The 27828-nt window shown below is 42.1% G+C and overlaps 1 protein-coding gene across 1 annotated transcript in view; it reads left to right on the top strand.

Moving 5' to 3' along the window:
• LOC146045121 (vomeronasal type-2 receptor 26-like) overlaps positions 1-27828 on the top strand; it is a 48564-nt gene that overhangs the window by 11407 nt on the left and 9329 nt on the right. Inside the window, exons 2-3 of the mRNA XM_083163797.1 lie at positions 20449-21264; positions 27177-27416. Of these exons, the coding sequence (XP_083019923.1) occupies positions 20449-21264; positions 27177-27416 (1056 nt within the window). The remainder of the gene's footprint in view (positions 1-20448; positions 21265-27176; positions 27417-27828) is intronic.

Here is a 27828-nt window from a genome sequence, read left to right as displayed (position 1 = left end):
GGAAACATACAGTATATCATTCACTGCACAAGGATGTTGCTTGTTGTGGCAATGAGGTGAACCTCTGTTTGGGTGTGGGGTCACAGCACCTAAGTTCCGGATCGTAGAGATAGGCAGGGGTCTGCAACCGTCATTCGGGGTATTTTTCCCAAGTCCAGTGTTAGATTGTGAGCAATACCACTTGGTCAGATCACTATCTCTAAAAATATCAGGTATTCTACCAGATTGTATGTCTCTAATTACATGTGTGATTGTATTGAGGACATAAGTACCATATGCAGTGCATATGATCTCTTTACCTATATGATTTTGCGTGGCTTCTCTATTGTTGAGCTCAATGATTTTATTGATCTTGGCTTGGGTCTCTGAAAACAATCTTGCTATATCATGCATGTTATAAACAGTAAATTTTTCTTCACTGGCCAGACCCTCAATACCCTGCAGGACAGGCTTCAGAACATATTGACCCTCTTTCTGCTCAAAATTTCCCACGTGTCTGCGGATTACCTCCAAATCAGCCCTATTCCAAATTGACATCCCGGAACCAAACAGTCCAGGGATGGATCCAATGATGCCATCTAGGCTTTGTAATTTTCTAGATCTAAAAATACCTTTTTGGTGAGGGTTAGCCTGTCCTGTGTACGGGTCTTGAGTTCTGCTCTGGTGAGAAGTAACAATATCTACCAATAAGGAAGCGTAAAACAAAGAAACACTACTATTTACACAATGACCGAATTCTGCCATGTTCCATTTAGACAAGTTGAGGACTACTGGCACATGTATATATTTTACATTGTTTATGAGGGAACCAGGAATGGAAGTAGCCGTAAGTCCACTCATGGGCCCTTCACTGGTTTGTGGGCATGCAATTGGCGTAGGAGATGGAAATATTGTTCCCTTGGTTGTGGCAATGGTTGGGTTAGGGGCTACCTTTCGGGAGACATTAAGCATGATGCTTCCCGGGACATAAGTTCTTTGCACAGTGGGTGGACTTCCATATGTAGGAATGGGAATGATGAAACCATAGGTCCAGGTTCCTGTGTCTGTGAGCTTTGCGTGGCTAAGCAATAAGGATCCATTTGGGAAAACGTGTACTCTACCGCGATGCTGTGGCGAGTTTCCTGCGCTTCCATTATCCCAGGCTTTGTATCCTTTATGCTCTGGGCCCCACCAGGATACTTGTTCTCCCGTTGTGCCGTGTACAGACACTGGAAGGAGGATGGATTCTCCCTCTCCGCAATGGATCGGATTGGCTTCCACTCTGATTGAAATATTAATTTCACTGGTATCCTGGAGTTGGAGGCTCAACAGTAACGACAGGATCAGACTTGGGATTCTCATTTTCCTGTAAAATAATAAAAAAACAATTATGAGGGGGGGAGATGAAATTTCATGAGGAGAGAAAATGTGAATTATTCAGTTGATCCATCTCCTTTGTACAGTTTCATTTGATTGGCATGTACCCATTTGTCCTGCACTTTCTTTGTGTCTTTGATTCTGATTTTATACACTGAGGGACTCAGTCTATCCATTATTACAAATGGTCCTCTCCACTTCTTGCCCAGACAATGTTCTGTGGGGCGGAGTTCTAAAAGCATAACTTTTTCTCCCACTTCCCAGCAATTCTCCTTTACCCCTTTGTCAAAACAGGCCTTAGCTTTTCTCTGCGCTTTCCCTAGGTGTTGTGCTGCAAACAGATGAACCTCTGTGAGTGCTCTTTCCAGTTTTGTAAGGTACTGGTCCATGGACAATCTATCAATAGTGGGGGTGTGCAGGTCTATCCAGAGATGCTCGGGCAGCCTCATTTGTCTACCTGTCATTAACTCAAAGGGTGTTAATCTAGTGGCTGATGATGGTGTGGACCTTATCGCCATTGCCACTAGGGGTAACAAATTATCCCAATTCTTGCCATTTATGTCCACAAGCTTTCTCAACATTGTTTTGATATGTCTATTAGCTCGTTCTACCTGTCCTGAAGATTCTGGGTGATATGGAATGTGGAAGCTTTGTTTTATTCCCAGCATCTTTAGGCAACTTTGCATCACATTACCTGTGAAATGTGAGCCCTGGTCTGATTCAACTGATGCTGGGAGACCCCACCGTGTGAAAATCTGCTCAACCAAGATTTTAGCTGTGCTTAAAGCAGTGTTATTTTTAGTAGGAAAAATTTCTACCCATTTTGAAAATAAGTCAGTCACAACCAACACATATTTGTTACTTTTAGTTGTGACCGGCAGAGGGCCCATGTAATCAATTTGCAATGCGTTCCAGGGACCTTCCCTCCTCTGTATTCTTAAGGGAGCATTTATCTTTCTAGGCGCTGGGTTAACTTGGGCACATACCATACAGTTGTCACAGTATTGCTGTACATCTTTCCCCATGTCTGGCCACCAACCTACTGTTTTTAGTCTCTGGTGTGTTTTTTCTACACCCTGGTGTCCACCTGTAGGGAGGTCATGTACAAGATAAATCATTTCATGTCTGTACTCTCTTGGGACCACCCATGTTACATCTTCCCCGTTGTGGATAAGGAGCTCCTTGTCCTTGGTTAATGTAAGGTTGTGTATGTATTTTGCCAATGTGTTTCCCTCTGTTAAATTTAATTCCTCATTTCTAAATTTTTGAATGATTTCCTTAATTTCAGGGTCCTGCCTTTGAATCTCTGCAATGTCTGGTGCATTTATCATTTCTGGCCTTTTTGTTACTGCACATACAAGAGGGCACACAGTTGATTCTGTGCTTGCTTTTGGTATCCGCCATGGCTCCCCCTCTTGTGCCCCTTGTTTGGCTAATAGGTCAGACATTTCATTGTTCTCATGGTGTGGTGATGTTAGGGAATGTCCTTTGACTTTACAAACCCAGGGGACATGTGCTAGGTTCTGTGCCAAGGACACTATGTACCTGAGGAGGTCTGCATATTTCAGAGGGCTTCCATCAGATGAGGTATACTGATGTGTGTGCCAAAAGGGCAAAAATTCTGTAAGGGCGTTACATACCCATGCTGAGTCAGAGTACAATGCAATCTCATTTTTGTGGTCTTTAAACAATTCAAGGGCGTGTGCTATTGCTGCCAGCTCAGCATACTGTGCAGACTTTACATCGCAAGAGCGAGACACAGACTGTGGTGTGGTTTGAGGCTGCAGTATGTACAGACCAAAACCTGCATGGGGTGACCCTTCTATGTAAAAACATGAGCCATCCGTAAATATCTGAGTGGTGTGTTCAGGGGCTGTAGCCTCCTGTGACATTGCTCTAAAGAAATGTTTTGAATGGTCAGCTGGGGGTAATTCACATGTGTGTGGTACTCCCTGGTAAATTAGTCCATATGCACAAGCAGATGGGCTGGCAGTTGCCTTTACTGTAATGTCCCTATCCTGCAACAAAAGAGCCCAGTGAGCTAATCTGGCATTAGAAACATTTCCATCTTTGATCCTGTCTGTGAGGAGGAACCTTGTTGGTGTGTGAGTGGAATGTAAGATGATTGGGTTAAGGCCTATCATGTATGTGAACAATTTCACTGCCCAAAATGTGGCCAGAAGGTGTTTTTCACATGCAGAGTATTTTAATTCCACGGGTGTTAGCAACTTTGATGCATAGGCTATGGGCCTCTGTTGTGCATGTATGTCCTGTGACAAGACTGCTGACATGGCTGTCTCTGTTGCTGCTGTCTCTATGTGAAAAGGTAACTGAGGGTTTGGATTTGCAAGGGCAGGTGCACTAGCTAGTGCTTCCTTTAAGGTTTCCACTGCCTTTGTGTGACTAGGGGTCCATTCCCATTTTACATCCTTTTTAAGGAGCGTGTAGAGAGGTGCAGATGCTTGCGCAAAGTTTGGAATAAAAGTCCTAGAGTAATTTACCAATCCCAGGAAGGATCTCAGTGTTGGGATGCTGACAGGAAGAGGGAGACGAAGGATGGTTTTTACCTTATCTGCCGATATTGCTCTCCCATCAGATGTGACATTGATTCCCAGAAAGGAAACCGAGTCGCACAAGAGTTGCGCTTTAGATGGGTTACACTTCAAACCTGCGTCTTTGAGGATGCCGAGGAGTTCTCTCAGTAACCGGAGATGCTCTTCCTTTGTCTCTGTCACTAGCAAGAGGTCATCTACATACTGTAACAAATTCTTATGGGAAGAAAAGTCCGTTAAAACATCTCGCATGGCAGTGTGAAAGAAACTGGCACTATTATGGTACCCTTGGGGAAGACACGTAAACGTATATTGTTTTCCCAGAAATGTAAATGCAAATTTGTACTGACACTTCTCAGATAGAGGCAGTGACCAATAACCATTTGAAATGTCTAAGACTGTGAACCATTTATGTTCTGGGCTTAGCATTTTCAGGACATCTGGCATTGATGCCACTGTAGGTGCGCAGCTATGAGTGAGGCCATTGAGCTTGCGGTAGTCAATTGTAAGACGCCAGGAACCGTCCGGTTTCCTTACTGGCCATATTGGGGCATTGTTTGTGGATACACATGGCCTAATTACATGCTGCTCTAACAGAGAGTCAATTGTCTCTTGAATGAAGCATATAGCCTCTTGTGGGAAATTGTACTGCTTTTGTGGGGGAGGGTCAGGACCACTGACATCAATCAATCTGTTTACCTTTCCACAGTCATGTTTATGTTTAGCAAAGGCATCCTGAAATTCTTCAAGCAATGGCAGAATTAAGTCTTTGTCAGGGTGATTAGCATTAGCCTCAAGTACATTGTATTTAGCATTGTTGGGTTTTACCTCTGCAATAACATGGGAATCTGGTATTATTACAATCTCAGGCATTGCGTTAGGAGGACTTTGCAGGAGTAAAAGATTAGTCAGATCCAATACACATCCATTAGGGATCATAAAATCAGACCCTAACAAATTAGTCTCATTGGGCAGTGAAGCTAATGCAAACGTGTGTATAGCAGACACATCTCCTATTTGTATTGGGAGAGGTTTTGACAATACAGTATCAACCTTATTCCCGGCAAAGCTTTGAAGGTGAATTGTTTTGCCTGCTGACAGAGGTGAACGTTGTGGTTGGTCATCATGTAGGATAGATATTGCGGCACCTGTGTCTAGTAACATTGTATGTTGGTGGCCCCTGACCATAACTGAGACTTGTGGGCGCCCGCACCTATCTAAAGTGATTGGTGCAACTATCCTTGGGGCCACTGATAGTCAATTTTTATCTTTTTGTGGGTCGGCTTGCTGCATTTTGTTCATCTTTTCTAAATTGTCATATTTTTCCTTTATGGCCTGTAGCTGGTGTCTTAGCTCAGTGTAAGTGGGACCCTGGTATTTAAACTCTGAGTCCTTAGCTCTGTCCCCAAAGTGTTGTGGGTAAGCCATGTGTCGGTTCCAAGCACCATCATTTGAGTGGCCTTGGTAACCTCTTCCTCCCCCTCTAAACATGGGTCTGCTTTTAAACATTCCCCCTCTCCTTTGAGACCCTGCGTTCCATTGTGGATTAAAGGGAGTATTTACTTCTCCTGGAACTTGGGGCCCTTCAACTACCACATGTCTGTTCTCTGGCTGTAATGCTGCAACCCTTTTTACAAAACATTTTTCATTTTTCTCTGCCATCTTGCGTTGTTTACTGGCCTGAACTGCTTGAAAGGACCGCTGCATTAACCCCATTATTTTATCATAGCTATGCTTTGTGGTGTCTATCAAGTGCTCACACTTAGCTTTTATTGTTGGATGTGAGTTATGCACTAACAAATTTTTAAAATCTTTGCTGTTCTTGTTGTTGTTGTTGCTGTTTCCAGCACTATATGCTGCCCATAACCTATTTGCATATATTAATGGGTTCTCTTCAATTTGCTGTTTAATTTCATATGCTACCATTGAGCCTGACACTGAAGGGTTTAAAATCTTTTGAAGCTCCTCTATTGTTTCCTTATATGTACCCTTTCCTTCTTTAATTAAATCGGGCTGAGCACTCCAGGCTGCTAAGGGGATTGTTAATTGTAATACCTTAACCTGGTCAGTGATGTTTCTGATTCCTAGCAGTTCACACCTCTGCTGGACATTAGCTGCATGGGAGGTGATGTGTTCTCCTGAACTCATTTTCCCAATCATATCTGCCACTCCCATAAGTGTTTTTATGGGTTGTGGGGGGTGGTTGTCGCTAGGGGCCCTGGAGTGAATGGCCTCCCCCTCGCTATTGAACCCCAGTAGGGTGTCCCTACTCTCAGTGTGGAGTGCTGGTTGTCTATAGGGCCTGTGAGTCTCTATTTCCGTCTGCTCTTCATCACTACTCCCTTCACCTATTAATATAGAGCACTCCCTGTTCCTTGCTGACTCTGCAAACTCTCCCATTGCTATGGGCAACCTAGGGGTGTATTCATTAGAATTCCCCTCTCCCCAGCAGTTCTCTCTCTCCTCATGATTTGGGTCCCATTGTTCCCTTTCATATGCATATACAGGACATGGGCCTGTAGCTGCAGCTCCTATTTTAGTGTTTGCAGCAATGTGTCCCTTTAAAACAGAGACTTCTTGCATAAGTTGCCGCTCCCTGTCCATACAAGGGGCATGGTCAACTACCTTTCCTTTCATACACTCTGCAAGATGATTCTGCATAACTTTATAAGCACTTACTATTTCATCTCTTTCTGTTGTAACCTCTGTTAGTGCTTTCCTACACTCTGTTGCTTCTCTTTGAGCAATTTTATGCTTTTGAATGACTTCATTCTGGGAGATTTTACCCATGTCATTAAGTGTTGTTAATGTTTTAAGTTGAACATTTAACTGCTCTATTTTTTCCTTGCTTTCTGTTTCTTTTAAATTAGATTCTTCCCTACACCTTTGGAGGGTTTCAGCTAAACTGCTTAGCTTGGTATTCATAGCCATACATGGTGCATACAAGCCTGCAATGGCCATGCCTTTCTGTTTATTTTTCTTTGATGATTTGATTTCATCATCAAACAATCCCTGGACATAGCTCCAGGGGTTTTCATTCAATTTTGCATCACAAGCAAAGTCTGTACACTTTTGCTTTGTGATGTATTTCACTACAAAACTGTCAATATTTGACATTGTAGCCATTTTACAGTTTTATTCCCTTTCTTTTAAATGTATTCTATCGCTAAGAATCACAAATTAAGTTTATTTGGGAATAATATTTTCTACAATTTTACACTTGGTGTCCTCTCTTATCTGTTCGCTAGCCTGATAAGTTACTCTAACGCCAGTGTTTTGACTTCTATATTTTAGGCCTTTTTTAGATCTGTCTCATTTACAACCTATTCCACTGTGATCTTGTACATTTGGCAACAGGCGTCTAGCCTTTTGTGTTGCTTCTAAAAATATTGTATCAGTTAAAATAGATACTGATCATTCCAATTGTCCCGCTTCGTGGTCGCCAATTGTAGAGTTTGGGGTCTCTCTGATGTGTGTGTATATATATATATTATATCATATCATATGATAGATTATATTATATATTGATACAACACTTTATGTATTTAATATCTGCCTTTATACTATAATAGGCCTACAAGATAGGTTGACTTGTAACTAGAGGGGCAATATAATCACTAGTCAATCACACAGAGATGTACTTCACATAAACGTTTGGATACATATAAGTGTGATTGACCCACAGGGTAAATACTGTTATATCTACTGTCTGGGAGCTAAACCATTAAAATATACTTTACACATATATTTTATCCCAGCTCATTGACTATGTGAAAATTATGTTACAGAATACAATTGTCAACCAACCTTGCAGTCCCTATACAATACAGTGCAAGATATACATATACTGATCTCTTATGAGATATTTAGAGATCCCAACAAGAGAGTTCGAGACACGGAATGTCAGCTCTATTAAAATGATACTTTATTCTAGATACACAAATAATACAAGATAAGAAACACAATGATAATAAGTCCTATAATATTATACGCTTCCTTATTTATGGTACCTACATAACAAACAAAACACTTATACTAACCTACACAATACACATACTATACACTTGCAAGAATATTTTGAGGGTAAATGTGAATAACTACCTGACGTCTCAGGAAACCTTCCTTCTCAGCTGTCCCTCTGGTCTGAACTGACTACTAACTGTCCACACCTCCCTTATATTACAGACTTTCCCCATTGAGTTTGCCTGTTCTCAGGGCATTATTGATATTCCCAGATGTCAAGTTTTATGGTTTTCCTGTTTGTTCAGATGTTCTAGGATGTGGGCATGGTGGAACCTTGTGTTTGATGGCATTTTGACATTGTTTGTTCTCTTTGAATTGCGCCTGGTTTATTCCACCTCTAGGGTGTGACTATAAACAGTTGTATCTTGTCCTGTAATATAACTGGACAATGGTTTGCTTGCATTTGTTAGATGTATACTACCGGTTTGTCTGGGGTTAATCGACTCTCATGCCTACACATCTGTTCGCATATCAGGTGGGTTTTGTTCTATTCAATTTATATCCTGGGAAGTGGCGTACATCAAATGTTTTAGCTTAACTTAGTTAACAATGGTGTATATGACTGGGGAAGCAACACCTCTATTTACTAACGAGCGTGTCCTTGACATTTTGTTTCCCTTGGGGCTACAGGAAACCTAGATTGTGTTGAGAGAGAGAGATCAATCAGATTGAATTGTTACATGGGGATTCTTCTGATTACTTGCAAGTGTCTCCTGTCTACAATACAATACAGCCTGTCTAATATACATTGGCCCACAATTTTGCCTTCCAGCACAAACTACATAAATACAAATATTGTTCCATTCTGTAAACATTTAACTTATATACCCATTCCATTTATAACTACATTACATGGTAGTATCAAGATGATATTTAATTTATCCGCAAGCCGATTAATATGGCAACATCATCCATAAACGCCTGCAGTACGAGATACTAAACACAGACATTGACCCTGACGGACGCTACATATTACTATCCATAAAAGTCCACGGAGAAATATTTACAATAATGAATATATATGCTCCCAACTCCCCAAACTTATCCTTTTACACCAAAATATCCAACTTATTGCTGACAAAAAACACCCAAAACCTCATAGTAGGGGGCGACTATAACCTTACCTACGATTCTTCACTAGATAGAACCCCACCACTCCCACAACGCACCGCTAGGAAACGAGATGGGCTAACTATACTAATGTCCACACATAATCTCATCGATCCTTGGAGAACACTGCATCACAATGATAAAGAATACACATACTTCTCCCATGTACACCAACTTTTCACGAGAATAGATCATATACTCATTAGAGACGCCATCCAACCAAGAATCACAGAAGCAAAAATTGAACAAATATTAATCTCAGACCATGCCCCTATTCATCTTAATATAAACTTTCAAACTCCTGTAAACTCTAACTTTACATGGAAATTCCCCTCTTACCTCTATAAACAAGATGACTTCCGCAAATTCCTAGAATCAAAGTGGAGGGAGTACTCTGCAAATAATGAATGTCATAAAACAAATCCTATCCTCTTTTGGTCTGCCTCAAAGGCGGTTATGAGAGGGCATATTATTGCCTACATATCCCGCAGAAGAAAGGAAAGGAGAAATAAACTCCTAAATCTCTCCACAAATCTAAACCAAGCATACCGAGCTTATGTGGACGGACCGACAGAGGATAACAAAACAGAGTATACCCGTCACAAGACCCTCATGGAATCTTATTTAAATCACGAAGCCCAACTGAAAGTAGACTATAGTAAACAAAAATATTTTAATTGGGGAGGTAAATCAGGTAAATTATTGGCATATATGGTCCGACAACAACATAGGAAAAGGTATGTAACACGCCTAAAAACTCAATCAGGCTATGCTACTTCACATACAGACATTGCCAAACAGTTCCACACGTTCTTCTCAAACTTATACTCCCCACCTCTCCCCCCCTCATCCCCGGCATCTCTTCTCTATGAGGAGGCTGGACTCCCAAGGCTATCGGAAGAGCAGATAAAACTCCTGGAAGCTGACATATCGGCAGAGGAACTAAGCTCAGCAATAAAAATTCTAAAACTAAACAAGTCTCCAGGACCCGATGGGTTTAGTGGAAAATACTACAAAATCCTAAAAACCGATATAATGCCTACCCTTTTGGAGTTATTCCAGCTTCTCCAGAAAGAACACCCAAATTACCCAGAATTCAATGAGGCTCATACCATTCTACTCCCCAAACCAAACAAAGACACAGAAAAAGTAGACTCCTACCGCCCCATAACCCTGCTAAACCAGGACTTCAAGCTCCTGGCAAAGATCATGGCAACCCGACTGCAAAATATAATGCCAACCATACTCACACACCACCAACTAGGCTTCACACAAGGCAGACACTCCGTTCAAGGAGTAAGATCCGCGATAGCAGCCATAGCGTCTGCTAAGGCCAACAACCAGAAACATAACATCTTATTAAGCCTTGACGCAGAAAAGGCGTTTGACAAGATAACTTGGGAACACTTGTATGGAGTACTAGAATATAGGCATTTTGGCACGAGATTCGTCAATATTATACGGCTCTTTTACACCAACCCAACCACAAAACTAATAGTCAACGACTTAATCGGAGATCCAGTCACCTTGCATAGGGGAACCCGTCAAGGATGCCCCCTATCACCCCTCCTTTTTAACCTTTCTTTAGATCCCCTGCTACGCCTTCTGGATGGCATGTCCAATTTCCAGGGAATAAACATTGGTAATAACTCACTCAAAACCCTGGCGTTTGCAGATGATCTATTGCTATTTTTCGGAAATCCCGAGACCAGTCTACAGGCTGTAATATCAAAAATAGAACAATTCGGCACCATCTCAGGATTCTCCATAAACGTACAAAAATCTACGGCCCTATCCCTTTCCAACCAGACCTGTCCCGTTTGGGCAAGATCACTCAATCTAACATGGGCCACAACTAGTATCCCCTACCTGGGAATTCAACTCCCCAAAAACCTGACCCTACTTTACAAACTGAATATAACGACAATAATAGAAAAAGTCACTTCCGAACTGCGTCACTGGCAAGACCTACAATTATCTTTTCTGGGGCGTGCCCACCTCATAAAAATGATATCGTTCCCGAAACTACTCTATCCCCTCCAACTCCTTCCGATTATACTATCCAGTAAAGATGAATCACAAATCAATAACGCCTTTCGTAGATTCATATGGTCAGGCAAAAAACCCAAGATGAGCCTGAAAATCCTCCAAAAAAGCAAGAAGGAGGGGGGCATAAACTTTCCACACTTAGCACTTTACAACCAAGCGGCAATATGCAGATATATAAAAGACTGGCTAAATTCCACAAATAGCTATGCAAACTCCACACTAGAACAGCAATTACTACCGAATATACACCTCATAGCCTTCTTACATATGGACAAAAGAAACATCCCCCCTTCAATACAAGATAACCCCATTCTGATGTCCACCAGAACAGTATGGTTTAAAATACGCAAATCCTGGAGTTTGAACTCCAAAAAATCCATACACCTCCCATTCCTACGAAATCCAGCGTTTCAAGAGGGGAAATCGGGTCCCCCGTTTAATATATGGGCAAAACTAGGGCTGACCTCTATCAAGCAAATCACCAACACTGAAACACTCAAACCCCTCACCATATCCCAAATTGCGAGCAAATATACATTCACTAGCTCACATTCACTAGCATTACACCAAGCACAACACTACACACAGGCAGTCCTTAGGGACCTAACCAACAAAGACTGCTCCAACCCACTAGATGCATGCCTTTCACTACCTACAAATACACCCAAACTAATATCTCTCTTCTACTCCATCATTCGGACGCCCATCTTTTCACGAAACTTCTCCACAGGAATTCATAAATGGATCGAAATCTTTCCACATTTAACCTACCCAGACATATTAGAATCATTACAACAATCTCTACAGAATATGCCAAATATTTCCTATAAAGAGATGACATATAAAATATGCTATCGCAGCTATATTTCTCCATCAAGAGCCGCTCAGATAGGCATCACCTCCTCACCTTCTTGCCTTAAATGTACCCATCCACGTGCAAATTTAACACACTGCTTCTGGGAATGCCCTAATATACAAGACTTCTGGACAAAAATCACAGACTTTATTAATCATACACTGAAAATAAGGTTCACCAGTTCTCCAGAATGGGCGATCCTGGGGGTTACAAAATCTTACATACATAATAGCCCAGAAGAAAAAAGAATCCTCTCAATGATCGCTGGCGTGGCTAGAAAATCTATCTTGCAACTATGGCTGTCCTCCCTCCCACCCTCCTTAAAATTTTTTGAAGAAAAACTTTTTTTGTTCTTTAAGCTGACATGGCTGGGGACACACACGAGCAACCAACATAGACACATAAAGTTCCTCAACTTGTGGGAAAACTATATTAAATCACTCTCCCCAGACACAACACGCCAGCTACGCATATGCTTACCCTGATAACGTGCACACTCATGACTGATCCAAACACCCATTTGGGGCCGGTACAAAACGCTCTCAGACCCGGACGTAGCGGAAGACTCTCGGACTAAAAGACTCCTCGACACAGGTCCTGTGAGACCCCCGGAGACCCGGCGCAACTTTCCCTATCTCTGTACCACCCCTCCCCTTCTTTTCTTCTAAATCCCTCTTTACCACACCTCTCCTATCTACCCCCCCCCACCCCCTCCTTCCTTCTAGGAATCAGCTCTCGAATTTCTTCCCATAACTTCCCCCCTCTCTCACCCTACAACCTAAAACCCCTAACTAAGTTCAACCATAATTCTTAAATGTTGTCTCTAAAATATCTTAGACACAGAAAGCATATGTGAGATAAACAAGACTTAGCTATGCAAAGTGTGTATCTATACAATCAATGAGACTCACACAATATGATCCACATCAAACAGAAAACCAACGTTGATGTGTCGTGTTAATAAACGTTTATTATTGTTCAAAATATTAAATGAAAAAATTGCTTTGGTATACATATGATCTTGGATCACAATCGAATGGCTCTTCACAAGTTGGAGTACAGGATCTCTCCGCGGAACTCACTACAGAGATAAAGCCTTGTTAACAAAACCTGTATAAGTGAAGAATTAATCTTATTATTGTGTACGAAGTAATACCAAACGTCTACTGTACTCTTACAACCTATGTATCCAAAAATGTTTGTCAATGAATAAGAATTGTTACCAAATAAAAATTTATGATTACAAAAAAAAGAACAATGTCTGTGCACTTGTCCTTCAATACAGCAGCCGCTGCAACAGCTTTAATACATGTAGGTGATCCTTGGATGATATTGTCAAGCCTGCTGGAATAGTAAGCAAGAGGTCTTTGTTTTGCTCCGTGGATCTGTGTTAACACTCCCAAAGCATGTCCTCTTTCCTCATGACAATATAAGGTGAAAAGTTTAGAATAGTCTGGCAGGCCTAGGGCAGGTGAAGAAGCAATGGCCAACTTTAGTTGCTGAATTGCTTGAGCCATGTCTTCATCTGTTGGATGTGGACCCTCTGTTTTGATGGCATTGTATAATGTTTGCATGTAAACTGATGCAAGAGGTATCCAGTCTCTGCAATAGCCCACCAGGCCCAGGAATGACCTGACTTGTTTCACAGTCTTTGGTACTTTGGTTTGCAGTATTAGCTGCTTTCTGTCTTCTGTCAGGTGTTTGATGCCTTGAGAGATACAATGTCCAAGAAAGATTACTTTTTGCTTACAGAGCTGTAGTTTTTCTTTTGACGCTCTGCAGTCTTGTTCTTCCAGGAACTTGAGTAGAGACACTGTTTCCTGTTGGCATTTGTCTTGAGTTGTAGTAGTTAACAAGAGGTCATCGACATACTGGATAAGCTGAGTTTCTTCTGAGAAACAGGGTCTCCAAGCCTGGAGAACCAGTGACATGGCTTCAGAGTAGTCACTGGGACTATTAGCAGCCCCCTGGGGTAATCGTGTCCAGCAGTATTGTTTGCCATCATGTGTAAAAGCTAACAGTTCTTGAGAGTCTTTAGTGATAGGCACAGAAAAATATGCATTCGCCAGATCGATCACCGTAAACCAGGCCCCTGATGGTGGGATCTGATTCAGCAAGGTGTGTGGATTAGGCACAATGGAGCAGATGTACTAACCCCCCCACTTTGCGCTTCTGACATAACGTCCCGCTTCTCCTGCATAACGAGGAGAAGCGGGCACACGTTATGGGGAGATGTACTAACATCCCCCAAGCCGATAAGGAGAGCCGTTATGCCCAGCGTTAACGGCTCTCCTTATCGGCTCCCTCGCCGCCCCGCACATGCGCAGTCGCCGTCGCCCCCCCTGCCCGGCTTACTGGGCATGCGCGAGATCTCGCAAAAACCGCGAGATCTCCAGCGCAGCCCAAGCCAGACGCAGGGCTAGCGTTGTCCCCATAGTGGGGGATAGGACAACGCTAGCCCTGAGCTGGCGAAGCGGCCGGGGCGAATTAACGCCTTCAAGGCTGTTAATACATCGCCCCGGCCGTTAATCCCTGGGGGGGATTGCAGGGACAGCCCCGCCGAGCGTAACTCGGCGGGCTGTCACTAGCGCACGTTAGGTGCGCTAGTGATACATTAGGGTCAGACGTAATCCCCCCCAGTTAACCAGCGTTAAGTGCATTTTTGCACTTAATGCTGGTTAATACATCTGCCCCAATGGCACAATTACTTAACAGTCTCTTGTTGACCTCCCTAAGGTCATGAACCATTCTGTATTGGGTCTCTTCGGAACCGGTGACATTCCTCTTTTTTCACAGGAAACAAGGCGTCGACCATGGGGATCTACATTGAACAAGGATGCCGGACTGTAGATAAGCTTGTAGTTGCTTGGTGATGGCGGCTCTTTGATCAGGATTCAGTGGATATTGCTTTACAGATACTGGCACTGCTCCTGGCTTTAGTTGCAGTTGGACAGGTTGTACGTTCAGCTTGCCAGTGTCCATCTTCCCCTTAGACCACAGCTTGTCCGGTACTTGGGATGTGATCCAATCTCGGAGGATAACTTCAGCAGAATCTGTAATAGATGACTGGGAGAGAAACACATACACAGCTGCCTCTATTTGAGGTAGTGAGTCTTTGGATATATTGGATTTGTATTTGATGCCAGTCTCTTTATATTCAATTGATGCTTGCATTAGTTGCAGAATGTCAGCTCCCAACAAGTTTACTGGACATGTAGATGAAGTAAGAAATTCAATAGGTATTGGTGTGCATTCATCATTGACAAGTAAAGAGGTTGGCTTACTTTTCCTAAGTGGGAGCGGCTGTCCACCCAACCCTGTACCTTGTATGGTGTTTCTGGACAGTAGCTCACTTGGAACTTCTTCTTCTCTCAGTACAGTGGGCCTTATTTTGGTTCACTCTTTCTGACAAATTTATTCTTAGATGGTCAAAACCATGTGCACTGCAGGTGAGGCAGATGTAACTTGTGCAGAGAAGAATTAGATTTGGGTGGGGTTTTACTTCAAAGTGAGATCTATATTGCAGTGTAAAAATAAAGCAGCCATTTACCCTGCACAGAAACAAAATAACTCACCCAAATCTAATTTTCTCTGCACATTTTACATCTGCCCACCTGCAGTGCACATGGTTTTGTCCATCTAAGAAGGATTTTATCTGAAAGAGTGAACTCGAATAAGGCCCAGTGAGACTAGCACCTGTATCCATTAGACATTCAAGTTTGTGTCCTGTGGGAAGTGTGAGAGAGACAGTACCTTTTGGAGAGTTCAATTTTTCTTCAAAGTGGAATGCTGCTACACCTTTTGGAGACGGAAACTGTCATGCCTGTTTTTTGTAAGGCAAGCCATCTGTCAGATTCTTGTCTTGCAGCCATCTTTGATATTTGTGACAACTTTGTTTAAAATGCCCCAAAGATTTACACCAATAACATCTCCTTGACATATCATTCCCTTCAGAATCACGTTGTACCGGTCTTACCATTGATGGTTTGGTACCTGCCATCTTTGGACCGCTAGTAGGGTCTTTTTTGTTCCAGGGTTGAACAACATTAACCTGAACAATTGGTGTTTTATTGCTCTTCTTCTCCTTTCTCTCTCTCTCTCCGTATCTTCCAGGCCTTCCAGAATCTGTAAGATTGCACTTATATCCATAAAGTTAACTTCAGGTCGTATAATAAGCAATTGGGCTCTCAATTCAGGACGAAGCCCATACAAAAACTTAGTTTTAAACAGTCTTTCATTGGCTGGATTGTCAAGTGGGTAACCTTCATTCTCTTGTCTAGTAACGACTTTATCATGATACTCTTTTACTGACATTTGCTTTTGTTGTATGTATGTCTGGCTGTGCTGGTGCCTGAGCTGCCAATTTATGACATCTGTGAGTTACCCTGTCTCCCAACTGCACCCCACTCTCTGTTGTGTATTTATTTTGTGGTATATGCACTATGGCTGGTAACCCGGGGTGGAGGAGATCAATGGCAACATTTGGCAAGGTCTGTATTATATTCCATTCCCCTGTACCTGCGGTTGCTCTTACAACCTGTTCTAAATCTACCGAACATGGTCTGTGTATGATAATAGCCTGTCTGATTTTTTTATCATACTCTAATGAGTTCTTTCTTATATCAGGTAAATCATTTACAACTTTCATTTGATCAGATGCAAACCATGGGATATAGTTCTGTCTCTCAACTAATTGCTGTACCTGCTGGCCTGCTGCATCTGTGATCATTTGAGGGTGATAAGTAACTCTAACGGGGTACATAGAAGGATCTGATTGTGATGCTGACACACTACTGCGTGGAAGACTATATATTTGGACTGGGTACTGTCCAGGCCTGTCACTAGGAACTGGATTGCCATAGAATTCTGTTTGCTTGCGTGTCCTAGCCTCAGATAACCCTTTTCTGGGTGGACTTTGATTGTAATCTTTTAGTCTTATTACAGATCTTACTTCTGGGTCACATGGTAAAACCTCTGACCCTACCCAATTCCCACAATTAGGACATTTTGTGTCTCCCTCTGGTATACAAAACACACATATTGGACACTTCCTTTGTGGATAATAATTTCCAATTTTAAGGGATTGTAATTCTGAGGTTGGGTACAGTTCTTCAGTCCCCATGCCTGACCTGGGTATACCAGTAGTACTTCTACCTGCTGTTGTGATTGTGGTTGTGGTGCCCCCTGCTGTGAGCACGTCTAATTGTTCTATGTTCTGTCCCCCAACTGCCTCGGGTTGTTCAATTACCTGTGGCAGTTGGTGTACAAGTGGTGCATTATCTACCTGATTATCTACTTGTGGTGGTGCATTAGGTCTTGGTAAGTGATATGGTGGTGGACTTTCAAATGACAACTCCTGTTATTGTTTCTTTTCATCTTCTATTTCTTGTGAAACTGTAAGCCATATATTAACTGTATCAATAAGATTATGTTTCTGTAACCAATGTGCGTTTGTCACTTGGAATCGCCTCTAAGCGTCAGGATCTAATGTCCCTGTCTTAGGAAAATTAGCCCTTCATAACATTAAACCGATTGACTTGATCGATTTTCTTCCTTCTCGTAATGCCACAACCTGCAGTGGAGATTGCTCCATACCCTTAGCACTGTTCCCTCCCATAGGTCAATTACCTCCTGTGGGTGTGGCCTTTATCCACTTGCGGGAAGCAGTGTTTAATGTTGCGCAAATGAGAAAAACTGTGCAGTTATTGGTTGAGGTTTAATATATAAATGCGGCCTTCAGTTCCCTGTTTTCAATTTAAGCCAAAAGAAATCATAACCACTTATCAGGACAATAATATGATACCACTTTTATAACCTGGGCAGACACCCTATTCCGAATACTTTAAAAATGAAAAACAGTGCGTGTTGTATCCTTAATGCAAAAATACTTGTGTTTTCTTTCTGTTTAAGTACTTCCTTTACACTGCTTATAACTATTGCTGAAGTGTGGGTTTGTTTGGTTACTTTAGCAAAGCCCACAAAATGTCACTTGTGTGTGTGTGTGTGTATGTGTGTGTGTGTGTGTGTGTGTGTGTCAGTTCAGAGAAAACAATTTGGGTAATGTTCTCCAATTAAATGCTGAAGGATTCTTGCTTCAATATAACACCCAACTCTTAAAGTCTAATCTGAGCTTATCAGGATAAATTCTTCCACTTATCAATTTAAAATGTATTACTGCAAGCAATTCTGTTATATGCACCTTACACTTGTTGCTGTTTAAATGACAATTAGACAGACGATCAGTCACTCACACCCCAACATGTACGTAAACACTTTTAGTTTTATAAGGGCTGTATCCTAATTGGTTCAAGATTACTCCCAGGGGCAATCATTGTCATAAGGCAGGTCCAGCCTATTACAGCATATTTCAAGGAAAGTCTTACTAGCCTCTTGAACTTTATTCACACCTCATAACTTATATTTGTGTTTACAAGACAAACAGACAAACCACAAAAACGCTTTTAGAGCACTTTGTCCGGCGTTAACCAGAAGTAATACCAGACTTAGATCGCTCCACTTACAAGCCTCGTTAAGATGGCCAATTCATACAACATGAAACATGTGCATGCAAATTCTGACAAACAAGTATAACACCATTCAAAAAAAAAAAACACAAATTATGCAGTCATATCCAAAGCTGTGTGATATCCAAATGCTCTATATATGGGTTTTTTATATGAGGTTTGCAAGAAAAACGCAAGTGTATATTTATGTTCTGCCTTTTAAAACAGGGATTCTGAGAGAGTAAAATATATACATATATATTTATATATATATATTTTTAAAAGAGATTCCACTCACCTCAGATCCCTCTGTAAATAGCAGACATAAATGTACGCGTTCCTTCCAGCTTCTGTCATCCCGGACGAGCCCCCACTGATAGCTTCCGGAATGTGAACTTTCTCTAGAGCACGCAGTTATCTCAGAGCCTTGGAAATGACTGTCCGACAGGGTCTCTTTCAAACAGGTTTATTCACACAACCTCCTTAGCTCGTTGGTCATATACTTATACCATGAAACACAAATAATTCCTCCCCCTTATGGGAGGGGATATTACCAAATACATACATATTCACATTCTACACTCCCCTAGTGTGGAGTTACAAAGTCTATAACTGGTTTGACGTAACTTTACTATGCTATCTCCAATGACATAGAAGAGTGTATTTCCCCATATGGGTGTCATTAGTAACCTTGAATTATCTACAGAAGCTGAAACTCAGAAGGAATATATCTTTTAACCCATTCAGCTTCCTGTACACAAGATAAGTATATATAATGCTAGTACATATGGGTCTTTATAATACTCTGTACTGACAAGAATTATGCTATGGTATAAGTAATATAATGTTGAGTAAGATAAACTCTATTGGTACTTATGTAATATCTGGGCTCCCATTTTTCTTATGAGACCGCGTCCCCTAGCGGGGCTCGCTGCGCTCGCCACGCTTCGGGCACGGTGGCTCGCTGCGCTTGCCAGACTATATAAAATCAACTCCATGCGTAGTTGGATAGTAGGGGTATGAAAAAATGGGGTGCATTTAACATGGGAGCCCAGATAATACATAAGTACCACTCTATCAGATCCACTCTCTTCCTTCCCCTTTAAAAAAAAAAAGATCTTTTTCAAACATAAAAAAATATATATGAACAATTGTTCTATCCGTAAATTTTGTGCAAAGTATATCAGGAATATAGCAACCCACAGTGCTCTATTCATAATTTCCCAAGAGCTGATTGGCAGCATAAGTCGCCTAAGGGGGGGGTGGGGAGAATGGACTTGAAGGATAGGGGGGGGGGGCGGAAAGGCAGACAAAACTGCAGGCAAACACTACCACCGCCAACTCTCCCTGCATGCCACTCTCTAACAAGCACATCCAGTGTGGGCTGGGGGCTTTATATGGTGGAGAAAGCAGGGGTCTTACATCTGTGAGCTTGGACAGTGTATGGAAAGGCAGAATGGTCTACCCATCAAAAGGTTCTTAGGAGGACACTGTACAAGAACTGTATAGAACCCAACATCATTGGCCTCCTTAGGAAAAATTATGAGATGACCCAGCAATATGAGTCCATACTCTCGAGAACCCAAATCTGCTCTTCAAAGAATGGAAAGTATGGACAAGTAAGGGCTCATGTATCAATGATTGATTAAACTTGTTGAGTATGACAAGTGGTTCTCCAGCCAAACAGCTTGTAACTGTCATGTGTTTGAAAAATGACAGCTAATTGGTTGGAGCACCATTTATAAAACGCAATGAGTTTAATAACAGTAGGATTTTATCAAGGGTTGATAAATGGACCCCTTGGTGTCATGTCTTCCTGACCTCCTAACCACATAGTGTCTATACCCACTGCAGAGGTGGTCCCGTTACAACAGAATGTGTCCCAACATCATCAATCATCACAAGAACCCAAGTGGATCTTTTCAATGTTTACTTAGTCCAAATGTATAGTTTAATACGATACCTTATTATAAGTAGTATTTATTTTTTTTCCTTTTAGATCAGTTATGGTGCAACTGACTCAGCTCTAGGTGTGAAACGCTTGTATCCAACTTTCTTTAAAATGGTTCAAAGTGACCACACAATTTATTCAGTAATTTCTAAAATGCTAGCATATTTCAGGTGGACGTGGATTGGAATATTAGCCTCCAATGATGACAGCGGAGTCTCGGAGGTCGCACTGCTGACAGATTACTTACTTAAAAAAGGCATCTGTGTTGATTTCACCATAGAAATGAATTTTGATCTAAACTACAATAAAGGATGTAGAAGTAAAACAACTATAGAAATAATTAGAAAATCAACCGCCAATGTGATAGTTTTTTGTGGGACATTTTCTCAGATATTCATGAAATGTCTGTCGGAACTGTACAACGTTCTCATCCACAGGACACTCGTCCTGAATCCTAATTGGGCAAGTCACAAGTTTCTCATAGATCATTTTTCCCAAATGTTTAACTGTTGTTTGGTTCTTGATGATGTATCAACGCGTATACCGGAAATGGAAAGTTTATTTAACAAAATTAAGCCTGAAAATTACCCCAGGGATAAATTGCTGGAACATATTTATATTATATACTATCATTGCTGCTCAAGAAACCATGCAGAATGCCAGCTTTATAGTTCCCTAAATGGCATACGCCCTCATAAATGCTCCGGAAAGCTGATTACAGGACTTCGTAATTTTAATTATAGTGGATTTTTCCCAAAAGTGTTTTTAGCCGTCTCTGCTACTGCTTATGCTTTACATACTATACAATTATTACTGGACAATGAGCACCAAAAAATGGAAAATATCTATTATTTAAAGCAACAGGTAACAAAATATTTTTTTTTTAAATGCTTATCTCTAAATAGTGGCACTGAATCATGCCATTTGTGTTGAGAAATATGCTTAATCTAAATATAGAAAAAAAATCAGGGCTTTATTCCGATAGAACTACAAAGTACACAGTATGGGAATCTTTATTTGGTATCATTTTTAATTCTTAGAACTAGTTCCATAGATTAGTAACAGAAGCATGTGAAGACTAGAATATTAAGGGTGCTGTCTAAATTCCGGCAGTCGGGGTCAGAGGACAGACAATGAGGTCCAGACGGTTAAAATAAGGGTTAGGCTGTTGAGGGGGAGGGTTATGCTGTGGGAGGGGAGGGTTAGGGACACTAATGATCCAGGGGAGCCCATGCAGGCCAGTGCCCCTCCCCACCATTTTTTTTTTCAATTTGTTTCGTTAATGGAGCAGCATAACCTGTAATCAGTGGTGGTTTTGGAGGAGGGGCTGCATCACAGTCTAAAATACTAATAAGCAATCCCCACCAACTGCCATTCCAAACTGACTCACTGGCAGTGGGTGTGGCTCCCCTATTTGAATTTGGGCTGTGCTGCAGACCTTCCTCTGGAGCCACCGTGGACTGTAATAAATCTAGCAGTATTAGTGGTTCTAAAGGAAAGCCAACAAGGCAGTGTTATTGAAATCTGAGGGTGCCATCTTTCACCATAATGACTGTATGCTGCTGCTCAGCTGCTCCCTCCTACCTTCCCAGATTTCTGGTAAGGGTGCAACATCATTGTGCACAGCATTCTAGCTGGGCAACATCTCACACTTCTAAAACCTCCCACATTACTAAATTTACACCACAGTATCTGGGAGATATATTCACATGTATGTGTGTCAACACCTTAACGCTACCTCCTCTTTTTCTTCCAGCTGCTTTTCATCTCTGCCTTTTTTCCCTTTGCCAACCCCAACATATGCACACTGTACCATCCATTCACCACCTCTATCTTCACGGTATACCCCATCCATTGCACTGTTTGTGATTAATTATGTTTGTGCATGTGCTTATATTTCTAAGCATAAATATACAGTATGTTTGTTTTTAGTTTATTTGACATGGACAAGTAAATAGTTAAATACAGCTACTTCCACAGTGGTTCCACTCTGCTGTAATATGTATAAGGGGTTTTACTGTGGTGTAATGTGTATATGGGTCTCTACTCTTGAGCAGGGCCGCCGAGAGGTATGCCGGGCCTAATTGTGAGAGCATGGCTGCCTCCCTGATTAGGCCATGCCCCCAAATGTTTAGTGGGGGGATGAAAAAACACTCTAAAGTCAAGGGGGAGTGTTATTGTCGCCCCCTCAGCAGCAGCACACACCTACAGAATGTTCTAAGCTGACAGCAGGCTCAGCATGAGCTCTCATGCTGTCACTGAGAGCTCATGCTGAGACTAGTGTCTGTCAGCACAGCACATGCTGTAGGTGTGTGCTGCTGCTGCTGTCCAGGAGGGGAAGAGGGGGTCAGAGCAGGGACCCCACCAGGCCCCTCCAGCAAGCCCAGGCCCAGTTAATTATTAACACCCCCCCCCCCCTCTCAGCGGCCCTGCTCTTGAGTAATGTGTATAAGGGTCTCTAGTGTGGTGTAATGTGTATAATGGGCTCCAACTAGCCTAATGTGTATAATCGGCTGTATTGAGGTGTAAAATGTATAAGCAGATGTATTGTGGTATAGATCAGGCCTCCCATATCCCTGTATTCCAAAAACCGAAATATTCCGAAAACCATAGTTTACCTGAATATTTCAGTGGTGGGGGGTTTTTCCTCTCAGCCTCTTTTTTTCATACTTACCTCGTACCCCGATGTCCACAGTGGCCTCTGGAATCCTCTTCAGCGGCATCTCCGGACCCAGGGGTGCATTATGCAAATGTACAGGCATGCCAGTGTCGTCACCAGCGTGCCTGCGCACTCGCGCGATGCACCCCTGGGACCACAGATGCTGCTGAAGAGGATCCTGAGGGCCGCCGTGGATGCCGGGGGACACCGAGGACGTCAGGGGACCTTTGGGGCACCACCAGAGGACCAGGTAAGTATGAAAAAAAAAGCATTTCGGATAAGAGATACTCAACCTGTATATTGTGAATAGAGGTTCTAGTGTAATGTGTATAAGGGGCTCTACTGTGGTGTAACGTGCATAAGGGGTAATGTGATGAACAAACACTACTGTGCAGTATAATAGAAATTCATACTATTCTATGTCCATGCCCCTATATATTTTTCCTTCCCTGAATCTCAGGCATCCCATTATATACCCAATGGTTTGCTGGATCTCGAGGTCAGCTGAGCCTGACCCTGGCTGCGATTGGCTTTGAGGTCCCTCACATGAATCAATGAACACTCAGAGCACACCTCAAAGAAATACTGCTCCCTAACGGCCGGCTAAGCGGACAAACGCGCAGGCCCTTTAGAGGTAAATAATGTACAGTGAGAAAAAGTACTTAGTACTGTCATTATATTATCTGACCCTATGGGGTCTATTTATGAAACAGTGAAAAGTGGAGAAGTATGCCCAGCGCCAGCGCTAGCCACTCAGCAGCTCCTGCAGTGCAGAGAGGCACCGAGCTGAAGCGGTGCCGAGCTGCAGTGACTGCCACTCTGTTCAGGGAGGTGGTGTACACGGGACTGAGCACACCCTGCGGCGCGTGCGAGCTGGGTGATGAGTGAAAAGGCTGTGCTTCCGGGAACTCGGACTTCCCACTCACCCAGGAAGGAGAAGCTGGGCAGGCAGGGGGGGAGGGGAGCTGTGGGGGCCGAGGGTGAGCCCGGAAGGATAGGCGGGTGCTGGAGGTCAGACCTAAGAGGTAGGAGGAGAAGAAGACCCCGGGCTGCAGTGACTGCCAGCTGTCCGCCAGCGTCTCTTGTAGGAGCTGCTCCAGCCATGGATGTGGTTGCCTGGGGATATATAATAGAGTATGTCACACTGCCATAGACTTACTGGGGTCTAGCTCCAACATTGCACTGTAGATCCCAGTTAGACTGATCTAAACATGAAATAATTAATAATTACAAAACATATTTAGCAGGCAGCCCACATAGATCAGCAGTTAAGTATGTGTAGCTGTATGTAACCCGGGTGCCTGAGTAGAAGATAGATATACAGGATAGAAACACGGCACTCCAGGAATTCTTAAACAGCTTAAACGGCTTTATTGCAACGTTTTAATACCCCCACGGTATTTTCGTCAGGCATAACAAACAATGGCAAAACACAGACATTAAATAGCCCACCTGTGAATACGTCAGTCTCAGCGTGAGCATGCTCACTGCCCGAGACACAATCAAGTGACGTCACTTGCTGACCAGCCGGCCATCTGAGTAGCTCCCGTCACCATCACCATAGTAACATGACAACAGATAGAATACATGCAATGGAGATAATAACAGTATTATCATAGTTAAAAACAAGCACTCAAAAGCAGAAATATTGGTTAGAAAACATACATTGTGATACAGAAACATTATTTACAATGCATTAATTAATCAATTTATTAAGACCGACAGACCTGAATGCTCATTGAGCCCATAGGGAGATACAGTGCCCAGCCTCAATATCCAGCGGGCTTCACAGCATAGTAGCTGTAGCCCACGGTTACCACCCCTGATAGACTCAGGGATGTGGTCGATCTTTCTGTAACGAATTGTAGAGAGGCTGTGTTGGGCTGTTACAAAATGTCTCGCTACAGGTTGATTGCTAACTCCCGTTTTTAATGCTTTGCTTATGGCGCTACGGTGCACGATCATCCTCGTCTTAAAGGGACACTCTGTCTTCTCGATATAACTAGGGCAAATGATCTGATACACAGTATACCTCGTTGAACATGTTAAAGTAAAGCGGATGTTAAATGATTTACCTGTACTGGGAAGGATAAATTTGGCTCCAGGTAACAGGAAACTACATGTAACACATGTGTACATGTTTACTAAGACATTACGTCAATTTTTTGATCTTTTGTAACAGGGACGTAGAATAGTGGACTGTAACCCTAACTCTTTATCTGTTTGCACCAACGGCCATCTAGCCTTCGCAGCATTTTTCACCACTGGACTCATGGATGTATAAGTAGTGACCCATGGCATAGTTTTAATTGATGGGTCATCTTTAGTTTTATGTGACAGCAAATCAGTTCTATTAAGACTCAAAGCTCTCTCTTTAGCTAGAATTAACTCTTGCAGAGGATAGCCGCGCTCAAGGAACTTAGTTAACATCGCATCCATCTGTTCCACAACAACCATCGGATCAGAAACTATCCTCCTAATTCTCACAAATTGTGAGTAGGGTAGACTGCGTATAGCTGCTCGCGGATGGCAGCTGGTACAATGTAAAAGATTGTTTCTGTCCGTTGGCTTCGTGTAGAGAGATGTTGAGATGACACCTTCAGTAAGAACAATTTCCACATCCAAAAAAATTCACTTTGACAGGACTTGAATGTAAATTCAATCGGTACATCGCCATTATTATGAGTAGTAATGTAATTATGTAAATCGTTAGGGTCCCCTTTCCAAAACAACATAATATCATCGATGTATCTAAAATATGTAAAATTCTACCAGAAATTGAAACATTGGAAAAGAAAAAATCATGTTCAAAATAAAACATAAATACATTTGCATATGAGGGGGCTACCGCCGCCCCCATTGCACACCCTGTGACCTGTAAATAAAATGTATTGTTGTAAATGAAAACATTTCTGGTAAGAATTAACTCAAGCAATTTCAGCAAAAAAATCGATGGTACCATTGTCATCAGACAAATTATCGGTCAAAAAGCGCTTCATCGCCTGCAACCTCAATTCATGCGGGATTGCAGGGTAAAGACTGCATACATCGATGACGAACTTATGTACATCATTGTCAAGTGTGGGAATCAAAACGAATTGCTGTAGCAGTGTCGTCGTATCGAGAATATATCTCTCATGCTTTTTGATAATAGGCTGCAGGACACTGTCAAGGTAGATGGAAGAAGGTTGCATTAGCGACCCCCTGGCAGATATTATTGGTCTATATAAATATATAAGCAGCGCTACTACTGTCGGTGAGTGTGGGCGTTATGTATAAGCTGCACTACTTTGGTATATGCAGAAGTACTCAGGGAATTACGTGTAGAATAATGTGTGTCCTAATGTCATATGATCATTATGGTGTGCAGCATATTGTGTAAGGGGCATCATGATGTATGGCATTAATGTGTAATGGGCATTACAGTGTGCTGCATACTGTGTTAGGGGCATCATGATGTGTAGCATAATATATAATGGGAATTACTGTGGGGGGAGTAATGTGTAATAGTCATTACCGTGTGTAGCTTTATGTGTTATGGGCATTACGGTGTTATTGGTACTTTTATATGGCCACGCTCCTTCCCCATAAAGCCACACTCCTAAATTTTTGCTGTGCGCCTTATGCGAGCACTCTACCAGTTTTCACTGTAGTGGTGGGGCAGTCACCAATTGCCAAAGGGCACCATAATGACTAGTTACTAGTTACAGCACTGGTGCTGTGTAATGTGAATAAGATTATGCTACCGTGTGGTGTCATTTGGAATGGGGTCATTTGTGTGGCCATGTGCTGTCCCTTTGTGAAGTATGAGAGGGCGCAAATTTAGAGTTTGCAGGAGGGCGCCGAACACCCTAGCACGGACCCTGAGTGTGCCAGTGGAGAACATGACCATGGCCACCAATCTGCTTTGAAGTAACATTTATTAAATGCATTCTATACAATTATACGTAGAAGCATATTGTTGCCACAGATACCTTCTCCATTGACTCACTTCTCCAGTCTTTTCATTACTTCATAAATAGATCCATAAGTCACTGTGATTATGTACAGTAGATTAGATTTAGCAATTTGAACTGTATCTAGTACACATTGCTTTTCTCTAGCTTGAGCTTAACATTTTGTTTTTAAGCTACATCACTATTTGAAAAGGATCACATTTCCATATCAAACTGGATTACTCATAGGTTTTAATGAAAATGGAGAATTTGTTAATTCATATCAAATTGTAAACTGGATATTACAAGGAACAAGGAAAGTGACAAATGCAATTCTCGGTGTTGTAAATCCATCAGCTAACAAAGATCAGCCTCTTTGGATAAATAAAAGTGGAATAACATGGAAGAGCGGAGACAATCAGGTTAGAAATGGTGCATTCTGATGTCAGATATAAAACAGCTTCAATTACTTTACCTGTTTATGGGGGAGATTATATCACACCCTTGAGAGAGATAAAGTATCAAATGGCTTCAGTCATTTCTCAAAAACAGAATCTACAATGGCAGTTAGAGGCTGAATGGTGGTACTCTCTCCACTTTATCTACATAAAAGATTTGCTTATTCTCACCCTCTACCAATGAAATATCCTTATAGTTCTTCCACTCACTTATTCTTTTTTAGGACAAGAAACTTTGAGTTTAATGACTCCAAGCCCACAAAAGGTCATAGGAAACAGGAAGTTGCATTACAACAACTTCCTGTGGGTCATATTTTTGTACAGCTATGACAGGAGCTTGGGGGATCTGTGAAATAAGCAATAGCAGGTAAGTTAA

This window comes from Crinia signifera, chromosome 11, assembly GCF_055691185.1.
Source record: "Crinia signifera chromosome 11, ASM5569118v1, whole genome shotgun sequence".
NCBI lineage: Eukaryota > Metazoa > Chordata > Amphibia > Anura > Myobatrachidae > Crinia > Crinia signifera.
Note: the sequence above shows the minus strand (reverse complement) of the source record. Positions and strands in the feature narration are given on the sequence as shown.